Below are 19,162 nucleotides of genomic sequence, written 5' to 3'. Positions count from 1 at the left end.
AACAAAAAATTAAAATTTTATAAAAATTCAATTTCAGTAAAAATTTTACAGTTAATAATAGATACAAATTTATGATATTTTATAAGTTTTCTTTTATATCTTTAATATTTATCGCTTTTAAAGGTAAATAATTAAAGTAAATAAAATAATTCTAAAATACATGTTATACAAGAGCGGGGTACATCTGTGCAATCGAAGCCTCGTCTATCATATTCTCGGCAAACAATTGCAACTGCGCCCACGCATGCATTTGTCAATATCGGATTGGAAAGAATGTTTTTCTTCAGTTCAAGTTTGTTGTTGCCGGATGTGTATCGATAATCGCAGTTGCTTGACGGACTTCGGCGAGAAAACTTTCGGCGTGATACGGATTTGGTAAAACGACTTCTTTTTGAGAATTGTGTTATCGTACAGGTCTGACGAATATTTTGCGGTGGCGCACATTTACATTTAGATAGAGTTCCATATTTTCGCAACCATTGTCTGAATGAACAATCCGGCGCGATTTCTTGTTTAAAATTGTGTAAAAGAGATTTCTCCGTGAATATAATGCGTACTTCATCAACCCATTTAGAAATACAAAAAATGGAAGTTGAATCTCTCTTTTATATTTTTAAATTATAAAAATATTAAATTACTTACTATTATTTCATTTCACGTTTTTATTACAATCTAACATTAGTAATTTTAATTATAGTCATGAATCTGATCTATCATCATGCGTCACTTTATGTAGAGTTTGCTGGTAGTCCGGAAGCTACATCATTTGTTAATATATTGGCTATCGCTATCCAGTCACTTTGTCTCTTGACTGTATAATATCGGCATTGTTGGTTACTATATAGGAATCTAATAGCAATTCAGATGCAGATAGCTACAATAGAATCATGAATTCAGTGGTACGCATCTAAATTAATGGATGCAATATTTCGCAGCAGTGGTGATCGAAATATTCATTTACATTTGATTACGTCAAATAATAATGATAAATATGTTTTCAAATTATATCAAATTGTATACGTTAATAAGAATTTCTTTCGTAATTATGAGCTTTTCATTGTGGAAAAATTTTAAAAATACTAAGAAATTTTATTTTTACAAAGATTTTGCTTCGGAAATATTTCTTGCTTGGTACAATAATAGCATAATTGAAAGTTAATAAATCAAAATAAATGTTTCCAAACGAATATAAATATTACGGATAGAGCGATAATTTTTATTCATAATTTAATACCATTATTCGGATAACACGCAAAATATTTTTATGATGCGTCTTTTTGATTAATAGAAAAAAATCTATACATTTATTTTTTAAATTTGTGGATATATAATTTATTTAATTTATTTTTAAGATCATAAATAATCAAAAAGTTAGTGAACATCCGTTGTAAAATTATAAATAGAAATTAAGATGTTAAAATTATTTTGATTGATGTTTTGTATTTTTTGGTCTGATTTAAACGTGTTCGTAAATTCATTAATAATTTTCCAACAAATAGCTGAATTTGCACATGTAATATGTAATTCTATACTATTCTTGACAAATAAATTAACCACGTTAATTGAAATAATAACTTTGAAGTGATATTAGTATTACCAATCTGTATGTCATTCGAACCTCTCATAATTACATACATCATCAACAAATGATTCTGAACATATCAAAATTATAATTATGTATGAAAATTTAAAAAAAAAAATATTGCTTCTTGATTCTTATTAATTTTTATTCATAATTTTATACCATTACTTTAGATAATACTCAAGATATTTTTATGATGCGTCTTTTTTATTAAAAAGGAAATTTATACATTATTTTTTTAATCTGTGTGTGTAATTTATTTAATTTATTAAATTTTTAACACCTATGTTAACACTTTGTTAACGTTTCATGCTGGATTGATTTTTCATGATTTTGCATTCACGCCGCATGGATCATATACACTCTATATTGCAAAAACTATTAATTTCAATTTTTATTTTTATATTTTTTCAATTATATTTTTATTTATAAAAATACAAAAATTATTATTATTGAGAAAAAAAAGAGTAATGGTTAAAAGATGCTCTAAAAACCAAAAGCAAAAAATAAATAAACTGAACATGCAAATCTATAACATGATTTTCATGAAATGAAAAGAAAGAGAATTGTGTTTTGTGTTTTTTAATCATGATGATTGTTCAATAAATATGTACATGTTTGTTTTGTATACTTTATTATTTTGATACACATGTATCTCTTTCATATTTTTTTTCTTTATACACATATATTGATTTTCTACATTTTACATTTGACGAATAAATATTACTATATAATTCTCGGATTAAACAATATTATCATTGTAATAAAGTGCTTGTTAAACTGATGCGATAATGAATGAAAGTTTTGACATTTAGAACTTGAGTCAAAATACATCTAAGAAATACGCTTTGTAATGTGATACTGCATATAATATTTAAAAACATCAGTATGTGAAATTTATAAAATATTTTATGATAATATTTACACTTTTAAAAGCAAAAATATTAAATAAACTGAATATTGACAGGCATATGCAATTCATGTGGCAGAAAATGTGTTAAATTTAAAGAAAACCAAGTGCATTTTACAAAAACAAAGGACATGGCGAACATAATGCTGTATAAAAATAGACGGGAGAGTCTGCTTGCGGGGAAAAAACCAAGACACAGGTATCACTGTATACCATGTAGACATTTTATATTTTCAGCACTCGGCGGTCACGTTATAAATAGGTCACAATATGAGTCCACCATACCGTTTACAATCACCTTGTTTACAGTATACATTCTATATAAATGTACTTGTATAATTACTATTCTTTTTATCTCGATAATTCTACGGGGATACATAGTACATATGTGTTGCGTTATCATATACATTATGTTACGCTATATTGTATATTATACAAATGTGTGGTACATGCACTGGCACTGCTCGATTGTTTAGTTACATCCTTCATCAGTTACGCGCAAGTACATCTTCAAACACGCTCCGGCTATTTGTATAGGTCCAAATAAAACACGATCCACATAGACATGCTACAACATTTTTAATATTATCTACGTACATTTAATTTCCAATTCTCGGGGTTCAAGATTTCATTAAAAAATTATTTGCGATGTTGACATAAAAATTATAATTGAATCAAAGAGGCAATGAAACCATGATGTTTTATGTATCTAACTATAATATTTCTTTTGAAAAAAATGAAAAAAAAATTTTATATCAGTAAATGATTATCAGTTCAAATGACACAAATCATTCAGAATATCTATAAGAAAATGCTGCGCGAAATACAAGAAAATATTGCACATTGGTATAGATATTATCTTGGAAAGGAATTTCAATGGAATCACCGAAATGTCCAGATTATATAATCGACACACATATAGAATAACTAGAGCGACGACGAAATTTACAGCACATACGTTTATATCTCCATCTTGACTGCATAAAAGCGGAAACATTCAGTATGCAGAATGTGCAGCGGATCTTGATGTGCACATGTGCATATGTAACGGACAGTTATAGATCGTGCAATCCCACATCAACGAAATTGCCTCTATTCGCTGATATGCTGCAATCACGCCATTCACGGTGCGAAAGATTTTCGACAGTGATCGCATAAATGCTCTCGTTAGAGACGGTTTAATCCTGACAAAAAGCCGAAACGTGCTTTGGGGAACGTTTCTTTCACACCCACTATGACGATGAGTTCGAGGCTCATTACAGGCAATTGACGATCTGCGCGATTACCGTCTCCCCGATAAATAATTGTTTTGTGAGTGTAAGAGACATTCGAATTATGTCTCACTGAATCGTATTCCTTCAAATATCGTTTATACAATCTCTAGAAGCCCATTGAATAATCGCACAAATCGCGAGAGCAGCCTGAATTCCACTCTAAGATACTTTGGTCCGTATCTTCGTCGCTCATTTAGTGCTAAGTGTGATTTGTTGCGTTTCTTCGTTGAATGTAGATCAAATTCGTAAATAGACAGCCGCAATTAGCGCTAAATGTGCGGTTAGAATGCGAGCGTTCATAATATTTCGCAACGCGCGTTTAAATTAACAATGTGACTACTTTTAACATGGCTACTTTTAAAGCGATATGTCGTGATTCATGTAAAGTTTAAATTGTACGTTATATTATAATGATTTATAACGTTGCAACGATCGAAAGACATTTGTATGTTCCTTAAATTTGACAGATTGTTGCAACATTAAAATCACAATCATTACAATATTATAATGTAGTACAAACGAGCAAAAACTTAGCCATTGTTTAGATTCTACTGATTTGTTTAATTATCGATTATATTCATCGAAATTTTGTAGTTGACTTTTTAATGATTTGACATGACCATAAAATTGTGAGCAAAATAATAAGATATTTTGTAAGAAAATATTACAAAAATTTAACAACGAGAAAAAAATAAAAATAAAAGCTGGTTTAAATTAATTTTTCTTTGAATACATCTTCTTTATTAAAGAGATTTAAAAAGTTCTTTTCGTAAATTAATTTTGAAAAGTCAGAAAGTGAAATATCGTTAAATGAATTGTAAATTTGTCGCTAAATTTCTTTTCATTTAATTATGTAAACCGTAAAGAATATTATTAGGCATTAGTTCTTTAAAGCTTCATACAGAACTTTCTTGAATATAAGAAAATGAGAGAATATCTCACATGGTTCATGGCGTGACTTATGCTGAGTCAAAGCTGTGATTGGACCCTTGAAGTCTTCATATAATGGTTAACACACACACGCACACGCATATATACACAAATGATCGAATTGCGGATCGGCATTTATTGAATATACTATGGAGGTGGTCCGTTGGACCGCGGCGAAAGGATTGGAAATCGCAACGAAGGGCTCTTTGCGTTCAAGAAGATTGCATCGAAATCGCATCAATGTATGTGATCGGATTAATAAATACTAATGGTTTGGTACAACGTTATCTGATTCTCTATTTTCATCGGACAGCCTGCGCTTTCCGTTTCAAATGACTACATCGCGGAATAATAAAACGTTCCGACAATAAAATCGATAATAACGATGGTATATAGGTGATCGAGATGCGTCGATGCAATCCGCTGTTTTTTACAGGAAGATAACGATTATTACTGTATGATGGTTCCGCCGCGTCATATAAATCATCAAAATTTATTTTATCGATATCTTGTTAATAACTCAGTTATCCAAGTGAATTTAACATTATGACATTATTATTGTGACAACAATTATCACGGTGCAATATAGTTGTATCAATGTATACCGATATATTAATATACATATATACATAAATTGTAGAAACACAAATTAAATATAGTGATAATTTCGCTTTTTTTTATAAATGATTCAGTTATTTGTACGCTGCAAGAATTTGTACGATAGTTTTTTTTTGTTTTTTGTTTTTTTGTTCTTTTTTAATCGAATCGCTTGAGGACGATAACTCGTTGAAGCGAGAGAATTTTCCTTTGTTGCTTGTGGACTTTATTTAGGCGATTGCAATAATAATCCATTGCAAAGTGACAGACGTATCGTTTTTGAATATTTTTCGATGCGACAAAGAATAAGTTTCGGCGTTACTTTTGTTTTATGGCGCACGATTAACACGATTCCTTTCGATGGAAATTGATTCGTGATGTACGTGAAATGAATATGAACGAACGCATCGATTCTGCTGAAACAAATACTGATTTCTCTCACGTGGCGTAATAAAATCAACGTCAGTCCATTGCAATTTAAACTCACAAGAAACGAAGTTTAATTTTAATTTTTTACCTTGACGTGCGTTTATCGAATAATTGTGTATTTTTCATTACATCGACGCCATTTTTAGGGTTCTCTTTCACGACTAATTAATATTCTCGAGGAATTAAAATTTAATATGATTTTAACATTTATAAATTTAACGTATAAATTTAACAATCGTTCTCGATAACGTATATTTAATAGTTATATTTCTTGAGTTTGTAATTATATTTTCAAGAATATATCTTCCTCTTCTAAAAATAAACTATAAATTTTGAAAGACTATTGTCGCTGTTATCTTATTAATCTCGGTTTTTTCGATACACAATTCGACACGATATAACATATTATATAACATATTATATAATATAACATATTATATAATTTCATACAAATGTGTGCGTATGTATGTGTGTATCTCTAAACTTTGCGAATTCATTGCGCGATTTATGCTCCTGACTTACGCCACTATCGTGTTTGTGGCTCGTAAAAGAGATTGAGAGAGGATGCTAGTTGTAACTACGAAATTGGACCGAAGCGATCAACCATAAGTCATCCGAAAGGAGACAAGGCGAAAACGATGTAGAAAAGTACGATCAATGTATAGGTTTGCACGAGACGTCTCGCCTCGCTGTCGCGACAAACGAGACCGATCTGCGTGACGCTGCCATGTAAATTCTACGTTAAAGCCTGGACCACAATTCGCGACTCTTGGCGCGTGCAATTATATTCCTAACAGCTAAAACACACGTACGTATCGCTAAAACACATAGCGCGGTATCCGGCAAAAAATCTACCTCTGACACGCATTGATGTCCGATTAATTCGGGAACGAAAACACCTCTTAATTAATGTCGATACCGCTACTGGAATCATTCGGCCGTTTGCCAGATTACTTGGTAGGGGATAAAGTACCATTAATATCGTGTCGCGTTTCATCGTTGGCATTACTGTTAATATTAATACCGTTTATCGTTCCTGTTTTCGCGCATTTATCGTTTATTCGTTTCGCGCGTTTTGAATATTATACGTTAACAGTTAAGTGACACACGCGCGTTAAATTTAACGATGATCAGTGTTGAAACGGGTTTGCAATTATCTACGGAAAACCAACAAAGGAACTGACACGCAAATTCCGAGTCAACCGAGAGAAAAACATTGCACTCGTTGATATAATGGACGTTAATAATGCGCCCAATTAAATAGCGGACGCTATCGAGGTGTCCAGTATAAAAATAAATAAATTCTCTACTCTCTATTCTATTATATGATCCTATTAAAATTCAATATTTTTCTCAACGGTACATTTATTAATATAATTACTAATCGATGACATTACTTATAGGCTAGGCGGAGCTACGTAGAGGAGAGGATCGTAATCTCAGAGATCGAGATTTGTGTTTCATCTCGATGGTGTTCCAAGTTACTCGCTCGATATACATATGTATGTATATCACGATTATCACAAAGTCTCGCTGTCGATTCATTCTCAAATACAGAGTGTTACGCCGCAAGTATCACTACAGATATCTATCGTTCGATACATCGTTATATCCTATATCTTGCCATTTTATCGATTTAGGCATAAGTTCTGTCCCTTTTTCGAGGACAGAAAACGCATATAATATTGTGAACGTAGTACCAATGGAATAAGAACAAAACGTCAGAGCTGGCTCTTATTATTTCGCAAGCGCATGAACTTTTCTAACAGTAGATTAATGTTCGTAACATACTCTGTGTATTTATTTTTTTTTCTGCAAAATTCGCGAATTGTTTTAACTTTAATATAATATTCATATATTTTTTCTAATTCTGATGTTTGAAAGTGATATTAAATTTTATATAAGATTTTAAAGGGAAAATTTTAAAAATATTAAATTAATACTATATCTAGAGGCAAAATAAATCCATCAAGAGATAAAATAAAAAAGTATATCATTATATAGACACTATCATTTATATTTACGTATCTAGGCTCACATTTTAATGATGCCAAACGTGAGTAGCGCTAATGTAACCTAGATAGTAAATCGATAACATAGTAGCATAACTATACACAAAATACACGAAACACACGATAGGTAGTATGATTAATTATTTTTATAGACAGTCTAAATCGCGATTGCCATTAAATTATCAGAACAAAATCGCCCCACATAATAAATAATCCCACATATTCTCGTTGTAATTTATAACTTTTTTATATTTTGATTTTATTAAGAACACACGTAGTCGCACTATGACACTATTGCGCGATATTGGGGACGAATATAATTTATATTAATTAATAATTATAATATATAATTTATTAGAAAATGTGTTTTATTTTATTTTTTTTTTCTAATTATTGTTGTATAATAATTACACATATTATTTAATTCTCGAATAGTGAACTCGGATGATAACTGCATACACGATGAAAATTATATCAATTTTGATCCACAGCAAAATATTTTTTATATTTCAGATTAAAATTTTATGATGATTATGATTTTATAAAATTTCAGTATATATATCTTAATATTCTTTTTTTAATATTATTTTAATATTATTTTATATGTGACAATTAAAAGACAAAAAGAAATATTTTTAAAATAAAAATTATTGATACTTTTGTTGAATGCACACATGAAATATTTGTCCCGATTATCGTATAAGTTATAAAACATTCTTAACATATATGAGTCATAAATGATTTGACTTTCACCGGTGTAAAGGATTAATGTACATAATATTACGTGAAATATATAAAGCTTTTTGAATTATATCTCTTGTCAATCGGTGTATGGCTCGTATGATTTGAATTTTTCGCACAAAAAAGAAACAGTTATAAATATCTGTTATTTAAATAAAACTTGGATTTTTTCCGTGTATAAATTTACATGCTATTAATGAATTCAACTCTTCCATTCTCAAATTAATTTACTGATTCAATATGTACAATAAATATACAATATATCGCATCGATTTTTTTCCATTTCGTGATTTCTACGTAGTAGCTTTTGATATCGATATAAATACAAAAATGCAGAATAGTTATTTGAATTTTCATTAATAAAAATCAATTTATCGATACGCACGAAACTGATAAATATTCCCGTATTTTTAGCGATTTTTAAGACTGAGTTCTATATTCTCACTGCACTCAGCACTCAATACGACTTTCATTTACGTTAAATATCGTTGTGATATAGCTTGATAATATGAGATATTATAGACATGTGTAATTTACAATATGTATAATATATAATAATGCGAAGTGATAAGTATTTTCCAATAAATATGAAAAAGGATAGGAAGACATAGATAATAATCATTAATATTACTTTAACAAATTATATAAAAACAATGCATATAATTTTTATAATAATTAGCAATCATATAAATACTTATTGAATTAACTCAACGTGATGTTGTATTTGGAATTGGATTTTCAACGTTATGTTGTATTTGGAATTGGATTTTCATATTCAAACTTATTTAGAGTTTCCTTACATTTGAGTTTTATATGCATGGGCACCTCTCTGACCGTCATATAATTTATGTCCGTAGCTGTCACGTTTGACTGTGACATATAGCCATGGCTTTTACGAAACCAGTTGTGATAAAAATCGCATTTCTACGATGGAGACAAAACCTCAATTTAATCGCCATCTATCATAATCTCAATTGAAACTTTTGCACCATTATCCAACATATAACACATAAGGTTTTATTATTCCAGAGACTTTTTTATTTCACGAGTGAAGAAATTTTAGCAATAATATTTTGTCCAAAAATATTTTGTTACATAAAATATTTCAAAGTGAGCGAACCATGCTTTCAATTTTTCAATCCACACAATATTAACTATATTTTAAACAATGATAATATTAGCGAATAATTATTTTACTTTTTTTTATTTACTTCTCATTTACTTTGTTTTATATTATTATTATTATTTAGGTTGTTTTTATGTAGTAATTATCAATGTGTGAAAAAGTAAAGAATAATAAAAAAATGTTTTCTTGTTTCTTGGTGTTTGTTGGAAATCGAATAGAATTTTCACTCGTTAAAATAATGATAAACGAATAAATGACGAGGATGGAAATATCATAAAAAGCGCATTCCCAATGGAGATTTAGTTTACGGTCATACATACGTTAACGAGTTGAGCTACAATCTTAATTACGACACAATTACTATATTTATTTATTCCATACATAGACGATTAAGTATGGACCCGTTTTCGAACCAGTTGCAAGTGCAAGCATGAGAACAATGCAGTCAAATTAATGGCCATTGAAATATTTTAATTCATATAAATCACTTATCGTTGCGTTTGGTCAGATTTTTGTTGGAGAAATTACTCTTATTCTCGTGCGTAGAGTATATCAATATTTACACACACAATGTGTGGGTGTATGTGTTATACAAATAAATACAATTGCTTTCGTCTGCTTACGAAGCATTCACTTCGCGAGTTTCTTCGTATGATTCGGTATACGATGATTATAAACACGTAAAAAAACGATTAAATCATAAATGATAATTAATATTCACGAATTTTCTTTTATTTCTATGTAATAAACAATGTAAATTATTTATTCAAAAATATTTAGATGGTATAAGAGTAATATTTATCAAAATATGTATAAATACTTGAGGGAATGCATGAATATGCATGTTTTCTATCGCAATGTTAATATGAGCAGATTTACATGTTTGCGATGAAATTTTCGTTAAATGATTTCGTTAAAGTGGGGAAAATTTGTTTAACATATATTCGATCTTTATATGTATGTCATGTTGCTCGTTATTTCTTTGTGCAAAAGAACAGTTCTCGTTAGAATTATATTTTAGCTAAAGCGAAGCTTGTTGATGTATTGATTTAATTGACGTATTGTGTCTTTCTTTTCTTTTTTCTTACTATTTATTTTTTTTCTTTGATACATTTCGCATGTTAGAGCATAGAAATACTGTCGGTCGTAATCGCAAAAGAATAACACAAGTTGTATCGAAGTTCTTGACGCAATATATCGTCGGTCTAATTATAGAACTTTCAGATTTAGAAATATTTATTTTATTATTAAAAAAGTGATTTTTCTCTCTTTAGGGATACCGAATATACTATGATAAATCTCACAAGTTTAAGATTAATCGTCGCTGTGTCAAAAAGTTTTATATACTGCAAGTTATGTCAAAATACAAAAAAGAAATACCAATTTAAACTTGGAAAAATTTACATTCTATGTTTTCTGAGTTTCTTTATAATAAGAATAACGACATATTTATGAGCATATATACGTTCAATAACATTTGCATATAATATTAATTTGTTAAACAATTTTCATAACATCAGAATCTCTTACACAGTAACTACAGATGAAAGGGGATCGTAGGGGAATCGCATTTTTACTGAGAAACCCACTCATTAACCCACTTTCGCTCAATTTAACCCACTTTGCTCTAACTCATCTGACCCTTTCGTCAGTTATTACATCTTATATGAACCAGAGATTTTTAGCTTCAATTCTTGGTTCTACTATTCTATTCATCTATCCTATCTTCCTATAAACTCAATATGATTGATATATTTCATTTTCGCCTGATACCGAGCTGAATCCTCATTCTCATACTTCATGCAATACGTCATCATATCTTTTATTCTTTGTTTCACGAGAATTAATCAAAAGACAATTTTTTTAAACATTTAATTATTCACACTAGAAAAGAAGTATTTTTTTAAATATCGCACGTAGGAGGGTTTCAGCAAGAACATCAGGCGTATTAATTAGTTCGTTAACTTTTATATTTTTAATTATACGCTATTTCTTTACTGAGTGATGTAACATGATAATTATATTATTTATATCATCACCTCGTGAAATTTGAGAAATGAGACGAGATCTAAAAAGAATGTCACTCGATGATACAAATATTCATAAAAAAATCGTGTATGTGAAAGAGTATTCTTGTATATGTGCATGGATATGCGTAGTAGATGTGTAAAAACCTATTTATAATGCCTCGACAAATTTCACTCAGGACAAATATGATACCGACTTTAATCGATCGCATTATATAATTGATGATACGAATTAAGTACACAGTAATACTAATTTAGTACACAGTTAATAATTATTATACACTGCGAAATGTACTTGATTCTTTTTGAAATGATGTGAGACTTTTTTCATCCCAACATATATACTACTTCGATAGATTAAACGAGAGCATCTTAAACGAGAGTTACAAAATGCTTCTTAAACGCGATAGCATGGAACAAATAAGGATACAAAAAATTACGGTTTTTTCACATGAAAGATGATAAACGGACTTTGACGTTTATCATTTGAATTATCTATGTCTTTATGAAAAAAAGATATTCATTGGAAAATTTGCAATTTTTTAGAATATAACTAGGAGAAACAAGAGAAAGAATGAGAAAAGATAATGAAAGTTAAGAAATAATGTCTCCTATAGATTTCGTCCTATGTTGAAGTATCCTTAATCAGAGCCACTTACCTGTAACTGGCGCTCGATACTATCGAGAAATAATGAGAAACGATTGGAAGGTTTGACATGTTGATGAATCGTAGCGAATGTGAGCATTAAATTCCATATTCCTCCTACACGAAATTTTGCACAAGTATTACTCCTTTGCGAGAGACAGAGAGAGAGAGAGAGAGACAGAGAGAAAAAAAGAGAGAGAGAAGGGGAGAGAGAGCGCATCGAGTAAAACCGGAATGCAAAATTTCGATATCACTTCCGTCACTGAACGAACGCAGTTTCTGCAGTCACTGTAACTACTTTTGCCAAACTTGATTCGACGAAACGGATTTGCGCGTCGGTTCGGCCAGTAGGAGAGTATGTCGTTCTCGTCGATGTCGTCATCGTCGACGTCGACGTCGCTCGATAAGTCGATACCGAGCTTCGTTCTTTTGCCCATGGCGGTTTTTCCCTCCTGTACAATTTTCTGCTTCGAGAGTAAGTAACTCGGAAAAGTGCGAATTCTTCGCGTTTGGGTAAACCGCAACTTTGCGAATGACATTACGCGGTAAAACTGCAATCGTGAAATTTCTGCGAATTTTCTTCAACTTTGCGCAATCTTCAAACGTGGTTCGACGAGCTTTCGACACAGCGCGTTTTCCATGGGGGCGGATTTACGTGGCAACTAATGAAACTCGAACTCGAGACCTTCAAGTTGTCGAGAAGAATCTTCCGGAATAATTTTATTCGAAAATATTCATCAAATATTTCTTAAAGTTGTATATTATATAAAATAAGAAGAAGCATGTTTAATAGTTGCTTGCTTCTTTATATATTTGCTGGGAACTAAATGATAAAAACAAAAGAAACTCAATAAACTCCTATGTTGAGACAAGTTAAAATAATCGGAAGATCAATGATTGGCAAATCTCTCGTATCCAATCCCTATTGAAATGATGTAGAATTCTTCGACAAACATTCTTCAGAGAAAATGAATGCACGGTTTAATCATGCTAATTCAGTTAAGCTGTTTACGTACTTTACATTTCTGCATTTAATTCTGTGTACAAAAAGAAGCGTTGTTTCTCCAACAGCGAAATTGGAGATTTTTGTTTTGATACGAATGAAGGTCTTTGTATCGATTTCCTCACTGAACCGCAGTTAAGATACGTTTAAATCGAAACTGCGATGTTTCAGAACCGAAATTCTTCAGAAAATATTTCTATGTTTCTGTCTTCTACTATTGGGGTAAAGACGTGCTCCATCCAATATCATTCTTACAGGAGGGTCTTCAGATAATCTTCTCTCGTCAATAAAAATTTTATCTCGTTTCCTCTCGCTGCCACGAATATGATTGAGGCCAAAACTCATGAACTCAACTACGTGAATTCTCTACGTCGACTTAAAATTGAAATTAAACATGATTGAATTTGATATTAATATTCTAATAGTTTTTGAAAAATAGTCGTTGCTAAAAATTACTTTTATGTATTATTGGAAAATATCAATCATATTCATCTTCTTCTCGACATTCTTCGCATTCCCAAAATTATTTATGATAAATGAATCGAGTCAATTATATGCTTCCTTAGATTTTATTATTTCCGTGTTCTTTCGTGATCGATTCGGATCTCCATTGAAACGTTTCCGTCACGTCAATCTTCTCTGCGGAAAATGCGAAGACTCTATTCCGGGATCTCGTACGTGTTAGTGTCGAGACCTCGATTATTCACGAAAGATACACCATCATCGATCTCCGGCGATACCTTTCCTTTCGCGACCTCGTTATTCATTTCCCTTTTTCATCTCCCCTCGAAGAACTTCCTGTCGCAAATGCCGTTCTCGTGGCCAGCATCCCCTCCTCGTTATCCTGGGCAAACTTAAGATTACGATCCTCTTCCTCTCGATTTCTTTCGCCACCAGCAAGACGTTTCTTCCGTTGCATCATCGCTTATTTATCATAGCTCGATGATATCCGGCGCACGAAACTGCACTTTGCTGCAGTACTTTACTTCCTGCACGATCTTGTTACCGCAATCCTCCCCGTGATCGCTCCGCTCGTCATCGTCGTCGTCCTCCTCCTCCTGCAGATCCTCCAAGACCTTATGTCTGTCTAGACGCCAGCCATCGCCCCTGCCGCCGGCCGACTTCTTCTTCTCGCGGATTTTATTCTGGCGAACGGATCGCCGTGGTTATTTGTATCTGAAAGTCGACCAGAACGGGAGCACTTTGCAGTGTGAGTGTGCTCTTATCGATCTCGCGGGGGAATTCGTCGCCTTACATATAAAAAAAGTGTGTTTTTTATCTCTTTTAATCTTTAATATATCGCTTTCTATATCGCTTTGACATAGATCGAGTGGGAAACGATGTCGAGAAACTACATATATATCGTATTTCAACAATTATACTTTTGATAGTGATTAGATAAGGTGCGCTATTAACACACACAATGATTTCGACGAGTTAAGCATTTAACATTTCGTGTGTATCATTCATGCGGAATAGAAAACGGCTAAATCGCGATACAGGTATTTTTGCGAAGTCTATTTAACTTGTTGTATCTTTTATAATCGCCGCGAATATTTTAATCACGTCGTTAGACACGCAATGTGAGTTACGAGCGAGATATTCACATTTCGTTGACGATAGGAACATAATCTGTGTGCGTATATACAATACAATGATCCGTGCTACTCGGCTCTGCAATTGTATCGAGTGTTGTAATAAGCAAATTGAAACGCGGTGTCGCGAAACATTTTTCATCGTCGTATTCGTCGTCGTGAAATAGTTTCCATCGATTCTACGAAAATTAGATCAATATCGCACGTTATTTTCATTATAAGTCATAGTCGTATTTTCCAAGAAAAATTCGTACGCGTCTAATTGTGAGTTACTCTCCCATTTTGAAAATTTTTAGGAAAATTAGTCTTGATTGGAATTGTCGCTTTCTATATCTGCAATTCATAAAAAGAGAAATTTACGAATTATTTACAAAAACTTATACACGAAAATGTAATTCAAGATATAAGTCCTTGTAAATAATGTGACTAGAAATTTCTTATACATCTTAAAGATATCGTGTTAAAATGGATCTAACGTTATCAGTTTTTCATTAACGTAATTGATTATTTTCTTTTGCTTTGAACAAGTCCTGTAAACTAGATATTCCGAGTACGCCAAAAAGCGACTTACCTTTCTGGTAAAGGGCATTCCAGAATTCTGCAGAAAGCCAGACCGATCGCTACTATTAGTATTACAAATAAAACCGCATACACCACGCATAGATGAACTAAAGAAAAAATATAGAGCGTTTTGTGACACCACCGATTCGGCGCGTATAACGAAAGTTTATATTCCGGCCACATTATATGCAGTATCCAATAATGTCCTGAAACAAAAAAGAAGAAAGCATACGACATAACGAACGTACGAATCAACATTTTTCAAGTCTGAACAATAAAACACGGTCATATGAAATGTTATCAAGTTTATTAAAGAATATTGGAAAATATATTTCTTTTGAAATACGCATGGAAAAATTTTCCTCGCTCCACTCGTTTGTTTCCACAAACAAAATCTTGCTCTTGTATTCGACCCAAAAACTTTAGAAATAGCAACGACCCAGCGAAATTACGTGGCATACATATCAAGTGTTCGTGATTAAGCAGCCTGCAATTACGTCCCTCACTCCGACCAACGAACTGTCACGTTTTGCCATACGATAAATTGGCGCTTTGCACGAAATATAAATATTGCAATACGATGCTTGGTCACGAACGGTTAAATCGTCATAATAGTGGACTTTTTATAATTTCTTCTCGGACACAGATTTACACTCGCATATACTTTCAACGCTTCATATTTCTTGCTCTTTTATGTGATTGAACTAGCAGTTAAATAAATCTCAAACATAAAGAATAATAAAAAATATAACGAATTTATCAATCTAATATATTATATACGAAGTCATATTAACATATATTTAATAAAAAAAGAAAATAACTGTATATTTTAATTAGTAATAATATTTGTGAGACATCTTAACACTGATTTGGTTTTTGCCAAAGATAGAACGTTAAAGTTTAATGCAAATATAAACAAAACTATTTGATCGTTATTTTCTTAAAAATTTACTCGCAAAAATAATATTGAAATAGAAAGCATTGCGTAACTAACACCAAAGAAACTCAATATAATACATGCATCAATATTTATGCAACAACATAATAATATCCTGACTGTTTCTCGCATTTTACAAATTCTTTTATTCTGATATTTATTGAATCTGCAAAATTTTATTTAAAAATTTTTATGTAGGAAACATAAGAGGGATAAAATTATTCTGTTAAATAATACAAAATGAAAAATTAATGTAGAGAATAATTAAAATCAATTTAATAACTGAAAAATAATTAAAAAATTATTTTAAAAAATGGCAGTTACTTATATCATTTTCAGTTTGTTCTATCTTGCAAGTGATAATCTTCTGACACATTCAGATTTGCATAAAGTAATTATAGAATTATGTAACCGAATATTATAAAGCACGCATTTTCGTAATACAGCTTTGCACTTGTTGAGTAAATCCTTTGTGGTTTTAACACTCGGAAACTTCGCGTGTTGCTGGCGCGGGAACGTGTATAAAACGCCACGCGTATAATTCCGAACGAAATTTCAAGTTACTTACCTAACGCGAACCATGCGACCAGGAAGCACGATAGAGCTATGGAGAGTAATTTCATAGGCGAAGCGTATGATCTGGTTGCGGGAACGGACAGGACTTCCGGCCTGCGGGAACGTATCTGCGAATAGAGCGCCCAAAACATGCGCACGGCGCCCAAAACTCCTCCGATCAGCATGTAGACAGGAATGTATGGCTCTTTCGGACAATCCCTAATAAACTGCACACCTACAAACAATAAATAAATTTAAACATAACTCGATACGTTCGCCATTCGTTATGAGAAAGAATCTGCCATACACATGTCAGAAATTTTTTATAATTTATTATAATTTATTATATTATATTAATAAAATTATATAATTTATTATATTATATTGTATTATAGAAATTTATTATTTATAATATTGTATATATAATAATAGATAACATATATAAATATATATATGTATAATGTATTTTTAAATGTATTTAGCTTAAATATACATATATGTTTGCATGTGTAAAATTATCTCTGCTTAAACATTACACATAAAAATTTCAATTTTACGTGGTGTCACGTATATGTAGCAGTAAATGTGATAATTGACGACACGATTTTTGTTTCTCTCATTTTTTTGCTGAAATCTTCCTCGTTAATAAATCTTTTATGAACGTTTTCCTTTTATATCTTTTCATATCTGTGACCTGAATATTCTATTTTATAGTTTGCCAAGCAGCGATAACACGGTACAATAATTCGCTTAACGCTATGAATTCATTATTATTTTCGAAAACAAAAAAGAAAAACATCTCTTAACCGATATTCTTGTCCATCAATTAAGATCTAATGTATATATGACGTGCGTCATTATTATGCGCTTTTTATAACGCCAGCAAGGAATAATTTAGCATTAATTGCGTGTTGCCTGACGTCTATTCTGTATATCACGTCCTGATTCGACGTCCAACTTAGGATAACGTGACATGCAAACATGAAGAGGTTCTCCACTGCAATGTACACCTAAATATATCGTTATTGTGTCACATCTTGTATATGTAAACTATATGCAACACAATCAGTTTTTAAAAAATTGATTTTTTTGTATTCTTGTTATGATAAAAAAAATTAATATAATCAACGTACCTACTTTTTTAACTATTGTAGAGATAAAATGTAATTGAAAATATTACAATTACATACACATATGTTGTATTTGAGAAAAAGAATAGAAATTTTCAAGGCAATTATATCATTTCAACTCCGATTTAAATATCTTTATTTTGATTGTAATGCTATAAACAGGATTTACGAACAACTTAAATCGTATGATTGCATCAAATTTCACGTAAAACAGCGATTGACAATCGTGATGTGTCGATTGCTTCCTTTCCTCTTTCCGCAAACCAATATACAATGATAATTTTTTTAATGGCATTCTAATACATTGAATCTTCGATGTGCTCCACATTGTTTCTCGAATCAGTCCCTTCTTATTCTAAGATTTTTCAAGTGTCTTATCAAACCTTTACACTAAAGGCTGCCATTTTTATAACTCTCGTGCTTTTATATCGGTATCCATGAAAGATTTAAGTCTTATTCGACAATTTACGGCCATTTTTGCGGTTCGTCTACGCCATTATATTATCGATTGCAGGTTCTTACCAGATTGACTTTGCCGAAAGGTGAATGCACTGAACCTGCAATAAATCAGGTTGAGCGTCCGTGCGCTGTAGCGCGAATAACCGACCATAGCCAAGAAATTAAACATGGTTGCATGCCATAAGCTCGACACGCTAGCGATTTGCGTGTCGTAATCATGGCAACATTAATTAACTCGGAAACGATATCGTATATTTCGTAGAATTTCGTTTAGAATTTCGAGATCTGTTACTCAATCTGGGCGGAAAGCAAATGCACGTTTGCTGCATGTAGAATCGTAATTTATTTGGTTTAGAAAAAGACTCATTGAAAATTGAGTTATACATTTAAATTACGTGTAATACTGTTTTATGTAAAATTATATACAAATAAAACATCGAGAATGGAATCTGAAATTTTATTTCGAAAAATTTTTAAAAATTTGTTAGCAGAAGTTAGATTTTATTTATTTTACGCTGTCGTATATATCTTTCCTCATACTTCTATAACATTTGCTAAATAATTGCATTTTGCTGATCGAAACTCTATTTCACGATAAAGGAAAGAGAAGGTAACAGATCATATCTAATTGTAAAACTTTTGCAAGAG

The 19,162-nt window shown here is 31.4% G+C and overlaps 1 protein-coding gene and 1 long non-coding RNA gene across 7 annotated transcripts in view; one reads left to right on the top strand and one right to left on the bottom strand.

Moving 5' to 3' along the window:
• LOC145962399 (uncharacterized) overlaps positions 1–19,162 on the top strand; it is a 133,442-nt gene that overhangs the window by 38,751 nt on the left and 75,529 nt on the right. For 2 of the 3 annotated variants that reach the window (XR_014435855.1, XR_014435856.1), the window contains exon 3: positions 7,126–7,224. The exons of the other annotated variant lie outside the window; for it this stretch is intronic. This is a non-coding gene — a long non-coding RNA (uncharacterized LOC145962399). The remainder of the gene's footprint in view (positions 1–7,125; positions 7,225–19,162) is intronic. 3 annotated transcript variants of the gene reach the window in all.
• Positions 2,703–19,162, bottom strand: part of LOC145962331 (uncharacterized) — a 58,954-nt gene continuing 42,494 nt past the window's right edge. For 3 of the 4 annotated variants that reach the window (XM_083083365.1, XM_083083373.1, XM_083083356.1), the window contains 3 exons: positions 16,939–17,160; positions 15,444–15,639; positions 2,703–15,205 (listed from right to left, as the gene is read on the bottom strand). In XM_083083365.1, coding sequence (XP_082939491.1) covers positions 15,142–15,205; positions 15,444–15,639; positions 16,939–17,160 — 482 coding nt within the window. In that variant the 3' untranslated portion in view covers positions 2,703–15,141. The remainder of the gene's footprint in view (positions 15,206–15,443; positions 15,640–16,938; positions 17,161–19,162) is intronic. The other variant, XM_083083382.1, reaches the window with a different exon arrangement.

This window comes from Camponotus vicinus, unplaced genomic scaffold, assembly GCF_025532165.1.
Source record: "Camponotus vicinus isolate PSW18456_S1 unplaced genomic scaffold, iyCamVici1.0 SCAF_1, whole genome shotgun sequence".
Lineage (NCBI taxonomy): Eukaryota > Metazoa > Arthropoda > Insecta > Hymenoptera > Formicidae > Camponotus > Camponotus vicinus.
This window is presented reverse-complemented; position numbering and strand designations above follow the sequence as displayed.